At 35.4% G+C, this 17,289-nt stretch overlaps 4 protein-coding genes across 7 annotated transcripts in view; 1 reads left to right on the top strand and 3 right to left on the bottom strand.

Annotated features, from left to right (window-relative positions):
* Positions 1-2,250, bottom strand: part of LOC123006608 (band 4.1-like protein 4) — a 10,192-nt gene extending 7,942 nt beyond the window's left edge. Inside the window, exons 1-4 of one of the 2 annotated variants that reach the window (XM_044401209.1) lie at positions 1,918-2,250; positions 1,059-1,156; positions 548-652; positions 374-495 (exon numbers count right to left, since the gene is read on the bottom strand). In XM_044401209.1, coding sequence (XP_044257144.1) covers positions 374-495; positions 548-652; positions 1,059-1,142 — 311 coding nt within the window. In that variant the 5' untranslated portion in view covers positions 1,143-1,156; positions 1,918-2,250. The remainder of the gene's footprint in view (positions 1-373; positions 496-547; positions 653-1,058; positions 1,157-1,917) is intronic. The other variant, XM_044401211.1, reaches the window with a different exon arrangement.
* A 934-nt stretch (positions 2,251-3,184) lies between these two features.
* On the bottom strand, positions 3,185-4,895 carry LOC123006123 (Golgi phosphoprotein 3 homolog sauron). The gene is made up of 4 exons (XM_044400334.1): positions 4,322-4,895; positions 4,026-4,272; positions 3,803-3,978; positions 3,185-3,747 (listed from the first exon to the last, which is right to left on the bottom strand). Exons 1-4 carry the CDS (start codon positions 4,508-4,510, stop codon positions 3,499-3,501), a joined length of 861 nt encoding a protein of 286 aa, XP_044256269.1. The 5' UTR covers positions 4,511-4,895; the 3' UTR covers positions 3,185-3,498.
* LOC123006121 (tRNA pseudouridine synthase Pus10) lies at positions 4,638-6,784 on the top strand. Its single transcript, XM_044400329.1, has 6 exons — positions 4,638-5,081; positions 5,132-5,366; positions 5,414-5,550; positions 5,596-5,921; positions 5,972-6,390; positions 6,436-6,784. Exons 1-6 carry the CDS (start codon positions 4,968-4,970, stop codon positions 6,636-6,638), a joined length of 1,434 nt encoding a protein of 477 aa, XP_044256264.1. The 5' UTR covers positions 4,638-4,967; the 3' UTR covers positions 6,639-6,784.
* LOC123006122 (calcium uptake protein 3, mitochondrial) overlaps positions 6,626-17,289 on the bottom strand; it is a 36,073-nt gene continuing 25,409 nt past the window's right edge. The window contains exons 1-8 of one of the 3 annotated variants that reach the window (XM_044400330.1): positions 9,834-10,053; positions 8,853-8,988; positions 8,643-8,801; positions 8,510-8,592; positions 8,403-8,447; positions 7,810-8,296; positions 7,607-7,764; positions 6,626-6,853 (exon numbers count right to left, since the gene is read on the bottom strand). In XM_044400330.1, coding sequence (XP_044256265.1) covers positions 6,782-6,853; positions 7,607-7,764; positions 7,810-8,296; positions 8,403-8,447; positions 8,510-8,592; positions 8,643-8,801; positions 8,853-8,988; positions 9,834-10,031 — 1,338 coding nt within the window. In that variant the 5' untranslated portion in view covers positions 10,032-10,053 and the 3' untranslated portion in view covers positions 6,626-6,781. Of the gene's footprint in view, positions 6,854-7,606; positions 7,765-7,809; positions 8,297-8,402; positions 8,448-8,509; positions 8,593-8,642; positions 8,802-8,852; positions 8,989-9,833; positions 10,054-17,289 lie in introns of those variants that run through there. The other 2 variants (XM_044400333.1, XM_044400331.1) reach the window with 2 other exon arrangements.

The following is a 17,289-nucleotide window of genomic DNA, read 5'->3' as shown; positions in this document are numbered from 1 at the left end:
CCAAATTTAACAAATGAGAACCTAATGCAAAATTGTAAAAACAGTGAAAAAAAAATTGATCTAGGTATCTTTCTAAAATAAATAATTATCTGTTGGTTTTCTAAATAAAAACAATTTCAGTTTTGCGTAAATGTGACAGATATTATTTCAAATAATTGTTCTTTTATAATCTCAACAAATGAAAAGTTTCCCTAACTTCGGGACATTTCAAGAAAGTAGTTTTTTTATATAAAAAGTTTGAATTCTGGTTTGCATTGTACAGGGATATCGAATGTTTTTCTCGTGAGAGTAGTCTAGTTTGGTGGCATAGTTGGTGGGTATAACAGGCATAAAATGAATGGTTTAATTAAGTTAACGGCAGTAATTTACTTACCTTGTGATTTCTTCGAGAAGTTTGCAAGGATCGGCGGCATAAAATTTGACTCCGAAATAGAAAGTGAAAGGATCAGGACCTTTAATTTGTTTGCTTAGAGTTTTAGCCGGATCGAGCCAATGCTGATTGGGATAAAAGAATAAAATAGTTGTTTTGCAATTAGCAAAGACTTACAGTTTGTCCAGTTTGGTCTAAGTATCTCAATCCGAAATAGGCGGTTTCTAGCAGATTCAAATTCCGAAAAACGACATCGAGTAGCGCTTGTCCGGTGCAAGTATCCTATAAATGAGAAAGTGTGACGCGAAACAATGAAGAATAAAAAGATTTCTCTAAACCGATAAATATAATAATCAATTAGTGGATGTTCGAAAGTTGATTGTTCGCGATTCGCCTTGAGTTTGACTCGAATTCATAATTTTCTGCAATGGTATATAATCATGAAAACGTCTGTACGGTTTTGAATATTTTTCAACCGCAAAGCGGGATCGAGGGCAGGAATAATTACGTGTGTCTAGACACCAAATTACTACTTTGAGAAATTTTCTTAAATCTGTTAGGCATTAATTGTTAAGCCGCACCCAAACATTTTATCACGCAATATTGTTTCTGAAAATTACTGAAAATAAACTACAAACGTGTCAGTGACTCACGATGATGTAACAGTGACCAAAACGGTGATACTCACTTCAATCTCGTGAATTAACTCTTGTTCATCCAAAAGAATTATTTTGCAGTGGATTATTCTCGCTTTCGAACAAATACAGTCCATACTAAGTTAAAAACCTGAAATATAACATAAGTCGATAAGTAATTAATGGATGCTTTCTTTATTTTGGCGCATTTTTCCCAAACAAAAGACAACTCTTATTCTGATATATTAAGGGCCATTATAGTTAGTTATAGCACTCTTGACAATGTGAGTAGGTGATAATCGAGTTCAGTGACTTACGAGGGTGGACACCACAATCTTAACAAATTACTCGGCTTATTAACCAGACAATAAAAATAATCCTCACTGAAAATAACCACACGCGAGTTATTTGAATAAATTTCGTATGCGTACAACAAACAAGTTAACGTGCACTGATTACAATACACAAAAATTTGTTTATTTTAGTTGGAATTTTTTACATCCGTTAGAAAGAATATTAAATTATCGGAGATAAAAAATGATGCTTTTCACCCAACATCGCCCCACATTCTTCTCCTAAACCTTCCCAGGATGCAGGCTGAAATAGGCGGCCATATAGTCACGAAATTGCTATGCATTAATTATTTTCGGCCCCGAGCTACAAAATAATTTTAGTCCACTAGTCTCGAAACTCTTTCGGGCTTTACTATATTGTAATTAATCTTCATGATCCTAATAACACGTTCAAACAACATTACAAACTCAAAATTTTTCTCACGAAAACCACGGAAGTGGTCACCAAAACCGAAACACAAAAAACGATATTTTCAAGTCATTTATTCATGTGTGAAACAATGAATTTTTGCAAGAACTCGTGTGTGCGTTCTAACAACTGAAAGTATCATTGTCTTACCTGAAGTGTCCGTGAAAATAATCCTCAACTAAATCAATTGATCATGATTTAATATAATTCAACATCACTCCACTGCACTAGCAATATATACAGTTAAATAGCGATGTACATCCTAGGCCATTCAACTTTGAAGTTCAGTTTTAAATCAAGGTACAGGTAAGAACAGCACACCACAGAGACCTGCTTCTAACTACAGAAGAGAACAACCGACCCATGGAAATTGACACGGTAAATTGCTTACATGCTGTTCGGTTTACGAATCGTCTTGGCAAGTGAAGAGGTGGGAAAACGGGTCTAATTTACTGATCTGTAAAATGATTTCTGAGACCAGGTAAGGCAACAGCCCCCATCAGGTGCCCAGCCCTACTCCTCGCCGTTTCCGGTCATCGGACACGAAACAACGCTCTTCAACCGTTAACATCACCCGGTAATTAGTCCAGTTATACCAGATTTGATTAGTTGCCAATAAAAAATTGGAAAAGAAATGTGGACTCATTTCCTCAACATCCGATGTAACTGGTTTCAATGTCTTGTGTCTCCAACCTTTCCGCTACCATCTGTTAGCATTCACCTTTAAAATTCGGTGTGGGTGATAATTGATTAAATATTCGCAAACTAATTTCATTATAATCCGGAATTTGCAAGTAAAATCTTGCGAAAAATCCGAACAAAGAGTAATAAAGTGAACGTTCGGCCTCAACTAGAACTAATCTTGTCCATTTTTAATTCAAAGTAGTTTTCCGTGAGTGCAAAACAATCAATTAAATAGGCACCCGTAAATCTCACTAATTAAGTGGAAATAGCCGATTTTTTCAAAGGAAGTGTTCAATTTTATTTTCTGGGAACCGAATTTCTAATTAAGCAGGATATTGGTGTTACGGTGTCGGAAAGATGGTTAGATAGCAATGAAAGTCATTGATCGATAATTATTGGTTGCCTAGTCGTGCAAAAAACAAAAGATGGTGCATAAAAATTCGACGTTTGATTGGCTAAACATGACCAATGAGGCGACAGCTAAACATTTCTTCATGGGCGGTCATTACCTACCAATCAACTCTTTGTTTCAAGTGAAACAATTTTAAATGCGATTGTTTCTCCTAAGATAACGATGCACCGGAAGTTGATAATAATTCTATGAATGTGAACTATCTCAACACCCACTTGGATAATAAAATTTCATTGTAGTACTTTTATGTTTGATTGTTTGCATGCATTTGTAATTATTTTTTTGTGATAACAAAAGTTAAAATAAAACTCATGGTTATAAATATTGATAGTTTATTTTTATAAAGAAAATGGGAATATTTTAATACAAATTAAGGCTAATATTATAAAACAATAATAATAGTTGGGTAATATTTGACATACATGAACAATACATTTAGTTCCAAGTTATGTACAAATAAAAGTTGGAGTACATCGTGTCCTGTGTTGATTATTCCTAGTCTACCCTTGTGTACTCCACATAGAAAAAATTTCCAATGTACAAACTAACATCACATTAAATACAAAACTGATAACTTTCAATATTTCAACGTAATTTATTTCTAGTTAAAATTTAGTAGCAAAAACAGTTTATTTTCATTTCGTGAAAGCTGCAAAAACGGCCCACAGAACCTCCGAAGTGTTTGGTTTGACTGATTCTTGCTCAAAGTCCAAGTCAAGTAACTCTCTTACTCGTTTTATTGCCAATTCGTAATCATCGTCATTTAGGGGGGCGAAGGCGTTCTCTAAAACGTCACTAGCATGGGCGAGGAAAATCAACGCTAACATCCTCTTATCCATGCGTTGGGGGTCGTTCACCCATTTCGTAAGTACGGCATCTTGAATCTGTTAAAACAAATTAAAAAAAATAATAAACCAGAATCTCTTCCACCTTTTATACCTTTTTTATTAAACGACTTTTGGTAACATTATCAGTGAGAGGGTGAGTGGTCATATCAAAAAGCAGGAAGTTTTGCTTCTCCGTTGTTAGGACTCCTTTCTCGACGAGGTTTTTCGCTAAACGCTCACGGACATTCTTCAATTGGTATCGTAGTTTGAGGGGGTTCCAGGTTTCACCTAAAGACAAACAGTTATGCAAGTTGAAGGGTGTGTTTTGGGCATACCGCTGAGGTATTCGATCCAACTTTGAACCGTTTCTGGTGGATCTGTTTCCTTGAGATGTTTTAAAGCTTCGTCTAGGAGAACATCGCCAGTGGGGGTGTCGTTTTTAAGGATAAGTTTGCGCGTCAGAAGCGCCTTTCGACGCATACCTGCACGCTCGAGTTCAACGCGTCCACGTAAACCTAACTCTATTAGAATACAGCCCCGGAGACCGCTTGAAATGCAATCATTCCAAAACGATGTGTAACCCTTAAAAACAGCAATTATTTCAGAGAGTGACACGGGGGTACAACCCTACTTCTTTATCTTTTAAGCCTAATAATAATACTTCTTCCATTAAAGTTAATCGGGTTTCTTTAGAATCGCCCTCGTCTATGTCTTCATCGTGTTCTTGCTTCTTCTCATTGCTTTGCGATTCTTTATTAACACCTTCACCTGTGTCACGTATTATGTTTCGTCTTTGCACCAACCCTTCACTACGATTCATTTTAATTAAATATCAAATAACTTATTTACTTTTTATAGGACTTGACGTTTAACAACTTCCATCAACATGGCAAATGTCAAACTTGAAGGCGACTAATTACAGAAATCTACACTTCTGCTGTAATTAGAAATTTCACACACTTAACTTTCTAATGAAAATTATTCACCCCGTGTGTGTTTTTACCACGATTTTAAACCCTTAAACTTTTTTTCGCGAGGAATTTAACAATTAGGGAAAAAGTAATTACGTTTTCACTCACGTCACATTCTTATCTCTGTCAATTTTAATCTTTATGAAACACGACTGTTTATGCTGTATGATAAAAAAACACGTTTTTTACCGATTTTTTTATTATTATCACTACCGAAAACCGAAACACTTTTTGTAAATTTTTTTGTGTTTAATTGGTTGCATAACCGATGGCACTTAACCTCACTTTTTACAACCACATTTGAAAATGACTGAAACGGATAAAAACGCTGTTTTGAATTTTTTATTGGAGACAGGTTGTTGCAAAAGGTGTGCGTTACGTTATATTGGCGATGCTGGTGCCGATTATGACAATCCTCAGGTAAAAAAGTGATTTTTAATTAATTTTTTTAATGTTTTTTTTTTTTTCAGCAAAATGGACACGACCAGGGGGCTAAAAAAACAAAATTAAATCCTTGTATCATCTGTCTAGATTTACTCCAAGATGTGACTCTTGAATCAATGATTCAGTGTCAAGAATTGGAAAAAGTCAAAGAATATGACTGCAAGACTTTTATTAACTTTATTAGTTTTCCGATTGCTGTTTTAATAAGGGAACACAGCATGGAAATTTACATGAATGAGAAGTTTCCCAAGTTTTTTGAAGGTTCCATTTAGTTTGTTTTGGGGTTTTTAATTATTTTTGAGTTTTAGATCATTACATTGTCCCCATAAACAGGGCATGGTCCTTATCAATACAAAACAAATTGGGCGAAAAGCTTGGTAAAAAGTTCAACAAAGATTCGTTACTTCAAATCCAGTTTAACACAAGTTACGAATTCGAGAAAGAGGTAATATTCATCGTTTTTGTTACAAAAAATAATAAATTCAATTAGGAATCATCAATTATGTTTCTGATGGAAAGCAAACTAAAAAAAAACAATGAAGAGAACGAGGGGCTTAGTAGAAACGTAATTGGTGAATTTTTAAAAACAATAAACACCGAACTTTTCAAAAAACATGCTTCAGTCCCACCTGAAATACCACGGAAAGCTTTAAGTTTCGACCAAATGACTTATAAGCACGATTTTATTTTTATAGCAGGGAGATACTGTAAATTTTCACGGAATCTCTTTCAAACACCTTGGGCCAATGACGAAGTTCAAGTAATTAACAGTTCAGTGCAGGAAATTTTATTTGAATCACTAGAAAACGTTTTTAAGTGGGTTGTCCTGTTTCATTCAATAATTTTCCATAATTGTGCATTTCCAGATGTAGCAGTTTAGTATTTTCATCAAGTGGACGTGAAGACTTCGATGTTAGAATGTTAGGAAGAGGGCGTCCCTTCTTCATAAAAATATGCGACCCTAAAGTTACTAAAATATCATTTGAACAGTTCCGTTCAATCGAGAAACAAATTGAAAAAACAAATTTAATCAAAGTCAGAGACTTGCAGTTTATTTCACGCAAATTGGTTAATAACATCAAAGAAGGCGAGCAGTTTAAACAAAAGACATATAGGGCGTTGTGTGTTGTCGACAAGTCTGACAAAATCAGTGATTATATTGAAAAAATCAACAAGTTGAGAAGTCTCAAATTGCAACAGAAAACACCACTCAGGGTGTACCACAGACGATCATCTGACATCAGGGCGAGAGAGATTTACAGTATTGAAGCAAGATCAGTCACAGGTGACTTTAACTCATCATTATCAAAATCAAAAAAATTGTTTTCAGGTGCTGATAACTTATTTGAGTTAGATGTGGTGACCCAAGCCGGTACTTACGTCAAAGAATTCGTCCATGGAGATCTTGGAAGAACTAAACCTTCATTAAGTGAAATAATCGGGGGTTACGTCGACATAATCGCTTTAGACGTTCTAGACATCCATTTAGATTTTCCACCACGTTTAAATAAAAAACAAGACTCAATTGAGTAATTCTATTTGGTAACTCAAACAATACTGGAGTAACAAAACAGTCCGATGATAGGAACATAACAAAAAACAAATTTTTTGCCCGTGTGACTAGATGGCAATACTAAAATGTTACAATGCGATTATCACAAATAAATACTTTGTTTTTATGTCGGATTTTTCATTTCCTGCTTGATGCAACTTTTAAACGCTTCCCAACCTTCATTCTTGGTGTATGACTAAAAAAGAGTTAATGTTAGACAATTTTGTGCATCGAAGTAGTCGTTGAAATGGATCATTTTAAGGTGGCAACCATGCAAAAATTCATACAATACCTAAAAATTATTTTCTCAAATACGTGTACCCCAGTTTTTGAGGTAGCACAATAGTATATTAAAGAACAAGTTTTATAAGTGTTGCTATTTGTTCTAATTTGCGCCACCTTTTTTCTTATTTTAATTAAAAAAATATATATATTTTTGTCGTCTAGAGAATTTTGTGATAGTTGGTATCGGTTGGTTACACTCAGCGCCTACTTGATTTTTTGAATCATTTCTGCCGTCTGTCATTAAAAATAAAATTTACAAATTATTAGTTATTAGTGTTACAACATAATAATAATAAATTAAAAATGAGCCAACAGAATTTAGTTTGCACTCCGCCCGAAATTCGCGAAATTGTCGAAGCAAAACAACGCAAAATTTGTTACCTGACAAGTCAGAAGCGGCATACAAGAACTAAATAACCCCAAATTCATTAAAGTACAGTGTGCTTTTATAGATAGCCATAAACGACTCCTACTGAGAGACGTTAATAAACATATTATAAACGCAAATTAGAAAAAAATAATTATAATTAACATAGAGTGGCAATCATTCATTATTGATGTGATTAAATTTGTTCTGAATGACATTAATGACACTTTGTGTGTGAACCGGCCTTTAAATTAAAGATGCATTTAGACTTCGACAATATGAAAAAGGATACGTTACTTTGAAACCACGATGCAGACGATCTTTCATAATTGCGATAAATTCGCGGTAACTCAAAAGTCCGTCTCCATCGACGTCGAAAATTGCAAATACTGTGTGGACTAGATGGGGGCTTAGACTAGTACCAGTGCAGATTTTCACAGCACGGTGAAACTCATCTAAAAATTGAATGTAACAATTTCGTTTAAATCGTGGAGTCAAACCTTTGGATATCGGGTGATCGGCTAAGGTATACATTCTCATTGCGATAGTAAAGTCTTCCAAGTTGTTGAGGAATTGGCAAAAAACATTAAACTCCTCGAAGGAAATCCCTTTGGTTTCTTTAATTCTGTCAAGGAGACGGTCTAGGTACATGTCGTACTCATCAGTGTCTAAATAAGTGTAACGTAGCATAATTTTCGCAAAATCAACTTCGGAGATAGTCGGGAGCCCTTTAGAAAACTCGCTGAACTCCAATTCGAGAACTTCGGTTTGTAGATGAAGCATGAATTGTTTGAAGTTCTCGAAGTTGAGTTCGTTGTTGCCTTTAGAGCCGAAAAAATGTACGATGAGGGTCGTGTCGACGGTATGTCGCCGCTGGAGTCCTTGCTCATCATCAACGTACTGCTCTTGAATGGGGAGCACAAGTTCGGTGTCTTCACTCGCAATCCCCCGTTTCCCTTTCCACGCATGGCTGAAGATTTTCTCCATCTTTAAAAGACAAACACGCAAACAACACACATTATCTACTGTTAGAACAAAGTTAGGGAGTTTAGTAGCTATCAGACGACAAATCAGCTCACACGTTTCCACTTACAGGTACAGCATCTTCAGTTTTTTTGCCTGCCAATAGTCTACGAATCTGTCACAATAATTCAACTCTTATTTCACGCAAAACGGGGGGCTAGTTTAGTGGATACTTACCACGAGAAATTCATTCTTGTCGACTCTTTCATTACCGTCGGTGTCAAACATGTTAAAGGCAATTCGGAAGCCCGATTGTGGTTCTAAAAATCAATAATCAAAAATTGAATTGTTTTAATACTTGTTAACACACTTGTTAAAACTGAAAGGAGAAATAAATACTCGGTGTATGAAATGATTCCTTTGTCGCGCAAAGTTCGGAAAAACCTCGGCGAGCCTTGGTTTAGTGGCGGAGTTGAGTCTTTGATTTTCTCGAGTTCCTTCGTTGTCAATATTTTGCGTTTCAAACGGGCTGTAATTCATTACTTAATTGGGGTTAAAATAATCGAGTTGGGGGGCTTACGTCGGGGTTCAGCTTCCACAACTGACTCTAGGAAATCCTGCGGGGTCATGTATAGTTGTCCATCGTATTCGACTGAAGCAAATCGGATAAATCTCTTTTCCCGTGATGTTAATTTGACAACTTTTGATTCCTCCTCCTGGTGGTAATAAAAAACGAGTTATTATCGTCCGGAAGGGAGTGTTATGTAAACTAGACGCACAAAAGCCACCTAATGAATGTGGGTGAATCCGTCTAGTTTATGGTTTCTAACGAGCTAGAGGGCTAAAACCAACCCCAGTCAGTGAACTGGCCACACAAGCGGGCAATAACACACGATTATTTATTAACTCCCATCAGGGGGCGACGTCGCTCTTTTGTTGCAATATTTGGACTAATAGTCGGGAAAATCGTCGATTTTATCAAATTTTATGTATGATCTCGGTTTTTATAGGGTCAATTTAACCATTGGGGATTTGTTGTAGCGGCAGCCACCGAAGAATGTGCTTTAGATGCCGGCAAAGATAAGAAGCTTAGTCTAAAGTTCCATCAGAAGGTGTAAAGTTTATCATATACGAATGACAAGTGGAATGTTCCAAGCCTGTATCACCTCAAAGGGCGAGGAAATTGTTAAAACAGCTGCTGTGGGCACATATGGCCCATATTTTCATACACCAGCTGAACAATTTTTAATTTTGACTAATTAGCCCGATTAAGACATCATTGACAACATCTTCATCCATTATCTTAGTCCATTTACCTTCCGAAAGGAAATTAACACAAGACCATATAAATAAGTGGGGATTATAGTGACAACTACAAAACCATTTATCACCCGACTGGGTAATTTATGGCCGTCAAACTAATTTCAAGAGGTGAGGACGCCCAGTCCAAAATAAAAAATTATCATAAGGTACAAATTAAATGTAAAAGTATACTTCACGCCGTTCAAAAACTGGCGCCAAAAGCAGAATTGTGGGTACTGAGCAATTTTGCCAAACTTACTTTCAACTGGGCGGCTTGTATGCTGTGAGGTTGGCGACATTTATACGCCGTGTATAAGGCAACAGTTCCGCCAACAGCACACAGAACAGAGACGAACCGGCTGGGTCGTGCCTTGGGGCTAACACTGTGGAAGAACTTACAAAAACTTGGCTTTCTTCGAGTCAGCGAATTTTGAAGGATCTTGCAAATGCTGGCCATTTTTTCAGATATCAGCTGATAATTGGAGTTTACTTGATGACAAATCGGCTTTAGTTCGGCTACTCGTCAGTAGAGAGGGCTGTAAATGCAAAATTGGCACAAAAATTTAAATTTAGAAATTTTCCCTTGACAAGGTCACAATTTAGGTTTGTGTGGTTTAATCAAGAAGAAAGGATTTAGATAAGAGTTTGACTGACCATAAACATGCCCGATTTAGTTTTGGAGTAGTTTTTATTGCTGACGTCAGAAGTAGTTCGAATTTATTTAAAATTTATGACAAGAGTACGTGAGTGTGGTCATGTGCAAAAGCGGTTCGACGAATTCGCGCACTAATTGTCTTTCAGAATTAATTAGTCCAAGTGACCTTTCTCTCCATCATCGATTTGCTTTTGCCAAATAATCGGGCAATTGTTTATAAACATATCATTTTAAGTGCGAGCAAAGTAATTGAGAGGCGTTCATGTTGTATTCTTCTGATAACATGATTTAACAAACTGACAGTTTTCCGTAGGTGACGATTGTATGTTAGTTGGAGAGAACATGAAGTGAAGGTTGAGGAATCATCGAGCACTGTCTGGTCGGAGTCTGCTTACCACAAGCCTTGGGGCACTTGCCTGATTTTGCAGGTAAGTAGATTGTGTAATTATAGTCAGAGTGATGTTTCAGTTAGCCGTAAAAACTGATACGGGTATAAGTCATCGAATTTGGAAAAATCGCAAGCAATAAAATGGTACTACATATTCCCACTAACATAATTTAATTTTATTACAGCGAATGTAAATTCCGTACTTTGTGCCTACAAGTTGTCTTAACTCAAGATGATAGCGACAAGATCTTGTTGCACAAAAAGATTTCGTTGATACTATCCCAACAAGTACGTTCTTGTAAAATAGGTGTCTATAATTCACACTAGGTGTATTATTATTTCGTTTCGTTTCGATTGAAATACTGCTTCTAAAAATACACGTAAATGGAGAAATAAAAGTGTAAGGAATAGCTGTGTTCCATCCCGCCCTTCATATTTCCTATCTATAATATAAATCATCGCTGCTAGATTACATTGTGTGCTTCCTTTGACATGTTTAAAACTTCTATTGTTTCATATCGTATTGATTCTTTTTTATACCAACACTTGTTCGAGCGCATTTTTCGACTTTTCCAGTGGTCCTCGTATCCCCTACTATATGTAAATGGCATTTTTTCCTGAGTTTATCAGTTGATTGCTGTCATTCGTGCGTCTCGTTTTTCACCGATTTTTCGAGATAGAATTGTAAAGGTAAACCACCCCGGGTTGATTTAATTTGGTTTTGGCTTATCTCGAGTATTTAAGAGCCCTTTCGGGGTTATCTTTGATGGACAGGCGTCATCATAATGTGCAGTTTAGGAACTCCAGATAAAACGACCTGACAATTTACATAAATATTACCAACGTATTGAAACATTACTCCACTTGTACCGCATCCAATTCAATAAATACTTCAGATAGTTACACCATTACACGACGTGATTCCGCACTCTAAGTGCCCTCAAATGGCAATTATTCCACTCGGTCACCAGGAAAAATCTCAACTGCAAATCTCATCTTTCAAATTTCCTAAGCCTTTGCTAATTTAATTTTGAAAAAACATACAAGATCATCAGTAACATTAAATAGACATAAAAAATGTCAAATGTCAAAAATTTTTGACAAATAGAGTTTTTAAGCATTTTTTCCATATTCCTAGTATCTTATCTTAATTGATTTTTTTCGGGGCACCTGTAGTATAAAAAATACCTATAAATATACCCAAAATTGTACAAATCTCAAAATAATATTGATTTATAGCTTGTAAACAGGAACCTGTATATACGTATGATTTGTTTCTGGGGCAGATCATCAAAAGCTGATACAGTTTTCAAAACCCAAAAAAGTTACAGTTACGGAATTAAAATTTCGGACAGTATTTTTCTGTCACTTCAAAAAGTTCACTGTACTGTCATCATGACTGACATTTGACAATTAAACTTTTTTGTCAGTGACGCTATTTTTAAATCAAAATGACATAAACATGACAAGAGTAAAAAATGAGGTTATTAATGTAAAGCTTGTTTTAGAGTTTACATTGTGAAAATGACAATACTGCCCGAAATTTTAATTCCGCAACTGTACTTAGGTATATGGTTGATCCCAGCAGACCTCCTGCAGAAGGATCTTTGCTGACCTAAAAATTTTGTCTGTTTCTGCTTTGTGCATACTTCACATTCTACAATTCACTTATAAATCTAAATCTTTATTAATTTAACAAATTAATAATGAATTTATTAGATCTCGATTGTTATTATATGAGTTTTTGTCTTCGTTGTAATTGTTTATTTATTGTGATTGTTATACATTTTTTGACTTGTCTGTACATGTAAATGTCTAAAAGATGAAATAAAGAAAATTTGAATTTGAAAAAACGATTTTTTACTTCTCAAGTTTTTTTGATTTATACCAAAATAAAAGAAATAGTACATTACAAGCGAGGTGGTAAATATGGCTCGCGCCTCTCGATCGTATACATAAGTATTCGGGGTAATGTCATTACCACCGAGGTTTGCATGTTATTTTATTTACAATCAGTCAAAAATTTGAGTAAAATTCGAACAAAGTTAAGGTTCAAACGTGGTAGCCATCTAAATGGCGTTTGATTTTTGACGTATCTGAAATGTCAAAGAAAATATTGAAATAATGTGTGAATCTGAACTAAAATCGTCGAAATTGAGCAGTGTACTCCCCCAGAAGTAAGAGAAACTGCTACAAAAGCAATTGAATACCAATTTAGCAAAATATTATGCGTAACTTGACAATCTAAAAAAAAAAATTCCGGTATTTTTGTAATTTTAAGGTGGGGCTATCTTGCATATTACTGCCCAAGAGAAGTAATATTATTACTCCTCAGGAGATTTAATGATGTGTTTCCCAACCTTTAAAAGGTTAATAATCGACATTTTACATTAGTGATTGTGAATAAAAGTTTTTGTCAGTTATCAATTTTTTTTTTTAAAATTGTGAAAAAATACTGTATGAAATGAAATTCTAAATATAACAGAATAAGATTGTCAAAAAAAACATTTAAATTTTTACGCAAAGTACTGTCACTTGAGGCCTTTTGTAAATAATATTTATTCTAGCTTTGTTGTGTAAAATTAAGGAGAACATTTAATTTTTTGACTTTTTCAAACTTCCAACAAGCATTTGGATATTTATTTTTTCAACTTTAAGCTTTCCTACCTTATAAATTAGTCAGAATAAATTAGCGATTTTTATGAGTTAGAAAGTAAAATGGACTTTTGATTTGTATGATTTCCCTTTAAAAATAAAGCAAAAAATTCTAAATTGTTCCTGAGTGGAGATAAAAATTGGACATTTTTTCATTGACTGAAGAAATAATTAAATGAGAATTTACATGTTTTGTTTGTCAAACAAAAAAATATCGGTTGTAGCTTCCTAACAAGGCATTAATTGCGAGAGAAGGTGCAAAATTTGCATTCTAGTGGTGCAATTTATCATTCAATTACGCAAAGATTTGTAGTCCGGCATTAAAATTTAATATTATTAAAATAATTGGCAGACACTTACAAGTTGCAATAAGATTAATTACTAGTGATTAGGGTGAATCTTTATGCAGATTAGCGCCACCAACGCAAGCCGTGTTATTACACCTTGAAGCTAGAAAATTTCAATTTATGAGTTAAAATTTTGATTACATTCATCGTTTATCGAACTAGGTGACGTAGAACTGCATTGTTTGTCTGAAATTAGATTCCTTTTAGATAACGGTTGATAAATGTCGTTTCCCTGAAGCTTTCGGCCGATTTAAATGAAAGTTCGTACCCAGGATGTTCGCAGTGCGGACAAAACTTATTTTTAGTTTGACATTTCTTCGGAATTAATTCAAGGCTCGCATTATTATTTATTTAGCGTGCAAGTGCGGCCGAAATTCTGCAATTCCGATAAATCATTATTCACAATTACGCCACTGACTGGCCAAAAATCTTGATCTTTATCAGTGGAGGCTTTATGAATGAATAAACACCATTCCCGAGTCGGGAATTAATTTGGGGCGCGAAATTCCGAGGGTGTTGACCTAGGAAAGCTCGACAATTACATTGTCAAATGCTCGTTGTGCAATTTCAATTTTGGATCATTAGACTGGATTCCCCTCTGGAATGCAACATTGTGCGACACGAAAAGATCTATTTTTCAATAAATGCTTCCGAGAATTTCAAGATTTACCAAAATGAATTTATTAAATTGTCTAAGCAAACGGAGCCTCTGGATTATGAGATCTTTATCTTAATTGTCTCAAAAACAGTTGGAAACTGATCGACGTGCGAGATTACAATGACTGAGGGTTACTTTATTTATTGGAGGAACACAAACTAGGATTTTGACACGACTAGGAGCACGATTTTTGGGGAATAAACATGTTAAAACTCTTGATTTCAATAAAAAAAAAAACATGGAAAATTGTCTCATTCCCCGAATGACAATTCTAAAATAAATTACTTGACTAGAAACAATGTTTCTATTGTTATCTTTGAGAAAATAAGTATGTAGCCTACTTTTTTGGTAAAAAACAACACACTAGACTTTATTACACAATTTCGTAAGATCATCTCGGGACGTTTGTTTTTTTATAGAAATAATTGAGTATGAGTTTAATTAATTTTTACCATCCTGCTGTGTGGCTTGAACATTACATTCCTACAATAAAATTAGTAGCATGTGTCAAAGTGACGTTTAGTATCGTTTTATCTTCTTAACATGCTTTAATCTGGTAATAATTTTTTATTGTGAGCATAAGTAGATGTTAACAATTTAATTAGAAGCTTACCTATAATTTAGAATCAAAACTAACGGTACCTTGTAACTAATTACAAGGTAAAAAAGCTAATCATAATCAATTTTTCTTTGTTTCATTTGAGTTATGTAAAATGCGTCACTTCTGAAAGTCCGCTCCGGGTGGTAAGTTTTTGACTAATAGAGAAATAATATTTCAGGCAAGACGTTACCGTCTTGAAGAGTCATAAGTGGTTGCTTTTATCCCCACAATGTGATGCTTTTATTATTCAATATCCTGCTGATTCGGTATTCTTATGGAAATTGATTAGTATAAATCTATCCCCGGAGCAGATATTTCAAATATTTTATTAAGGGATTAGAAAAGTCGGCCCGATTTAACCAAATAAACGCGTAATAAAATAAATTAACACCCGAGCCTGGCTTGAAGATATCTTCAAGAACGTTTATTGCTTCAACTGAAACGCGAAAACAATAAAATATAGATTTTCTGATTTCTGATTTCCGCTCTATGAAATTGTTTTGTCACTGTTGAAACAGCTGTGAAAGTTATTTCAGCTTATTTGACTTGTTTATTGAAGACTCGATCTTTCTTCTTCTCATTAATAATCCACGAATTAAACAATCGCCCATAAATAAACGTTTCAAGATGCATAAAAATGAATTTTGTTTTCGTTTTTGTGCAAGGTCGCTCATTTAAATGCGTTGCACTTACCTTCTTTGTCAAATTATACCTACCTTCTGCTGATTTTAGAGTGATTTCGGTTTTTTATTAATTAGGCACTCATTTTGTATTTTCTTATTGTTTTATTTTAGGTACTACAATTTACATTACATTACTACAAGCATTAAATAATACTGATTTTTAAATAGAGTTGTTAATTGTTTGATATTTTTGTTTAAATTTAAAAATTATACATTGATGGTCATGTTAATCGAATGTTGTGCTACTGATGTTTGATTTACAAACGAAATTAAAACAAAAGTGGCACAAACATACACAAAAGTGCAAGAACCACTTATTTAGTAAAATAATAAGGAAAAATTGTTCTTGCACTTGGAAAAACGTAATTACAATTTGAAGTGTATGTTTTTCAATTAATTTTTGGACTAGACGTGTTTTTACGATATGACTATTTGTATGAGGACATCCCTGGTATGTAAAGAGTTTGAGTGAGTAGATTGAGTATTAATTGAAAATATACACTGTGACAATCCACTGATAAACAATTTTTCGGTGAAAAATTCGAGTTGATCAGTGTGAATTTTTGGATTTGGTTAGAGACGACAAATGAATGATGAGAATGGTGGTATGGCGTTATTAAAGCACATGCTTTCGTAATTATTGAATTAATAATAATTAATAAAAAATGCGCTATACAGTCACTCTAAATCTACAAATATCACGATTAAATGAGAGGTTTGCTAACGCAAAATGAGACTTACGTAAAAAAAACTCGGAAGTTGATAGCGAGGTATATTTCACTTATTTATATAATTATGTACAATGTTCAAGATACAATAAATATTACAAATAAATAAAGGAAGAGGAAAAGGGGCGCTAGAGGACGCCGGAGCGAGTCAGTCGGGTTGGGCGGGGGTGGGTCCGCCCGGGATGGACATGGATACATCCGGGAGCGCCGTGGAGTCCTCCCAGTCCCAATGGGTGGTGGAATCCAGGCCATAATCATCATCATGTGTGACATCATCCGCGGTCGTGGCAACTTCCGTGCTTGTGATCACGTGATGTCTTTTTTTCGCACCTTTTTTACTGTTTTTCTTCTTTTTCGGGCCTAAATTTTTATCACTAGTCTTGTGTTTCTTTTTATTAACAACAGTCACATCTCTTTGGCACTCGTCACTGTCTTCATTCTCACATTTCTTCACTAACCTGGTGGGTTGGAGTTTTCGATGATTCGACGTGTTATGTCTTTTGTGGCACAGTTCGGTGTCGGATTCGGCGTCTGGGGGGCATTTTCGCTTTTTCTTCTTCCGCTTCCTCCGTTTCCGGCAGCGCGGAGGGTCGTTCGGCCGCTCGGCCGTGGGGGCGATGGGCAAACGACCGCCGCCTTCGAGGGGGCTGGGAGAGGAGCACATGTGACCGTGGTGTCGCACCGGATGCAACTCTTCGGCCCGCTCCGGGGCCACAGTCCGGGTCAGCACGCGAGTATACGAAGAAAGTCTTCCAAGTTGTTGGCGTGCTCGCAATTGGACTTTTCGCGGCTGTCCTCGCCGATTTAAAGCCAGGTACAAGGTCCTCCTTTCGTTGGAGTACTTACTAGACGAATATGTATTGTAATGGTGTTGCTCAATCGTTTCGTTGAATATGCATTCATCTCCGAATTCTCTCTGAAAACAAAAATAACTACTTTTACCATACTGGGAAATCTCTCATCAACATCAACCAATCACAAACCAACACATTAAACACAT

Source organism: Tribolium madens, unplaced genomic scaffold (genome assembly GCF_015345945.1).
Source record: "Tribolium madens isolate multiple individuals breed KSU strain unplaced genomic scaffold, Tmad_KSU_1.1 Scaffold_2;HRSCAF=44;Tcas5.2_LGX, whole genome shotgun sequence".
Classification (NCBI taxonomy): domain Eukaryota; kingdom Metazoa; phylum Arthropoda; class Insecta; order Coleoptera; family Tenebrionidae; genus Tribolium; species Tribolium madens.
Note: the sequence above shows the minus strand (reverse complement) of the source record. Positions and strands in the feature narration are given on the sequence as shown.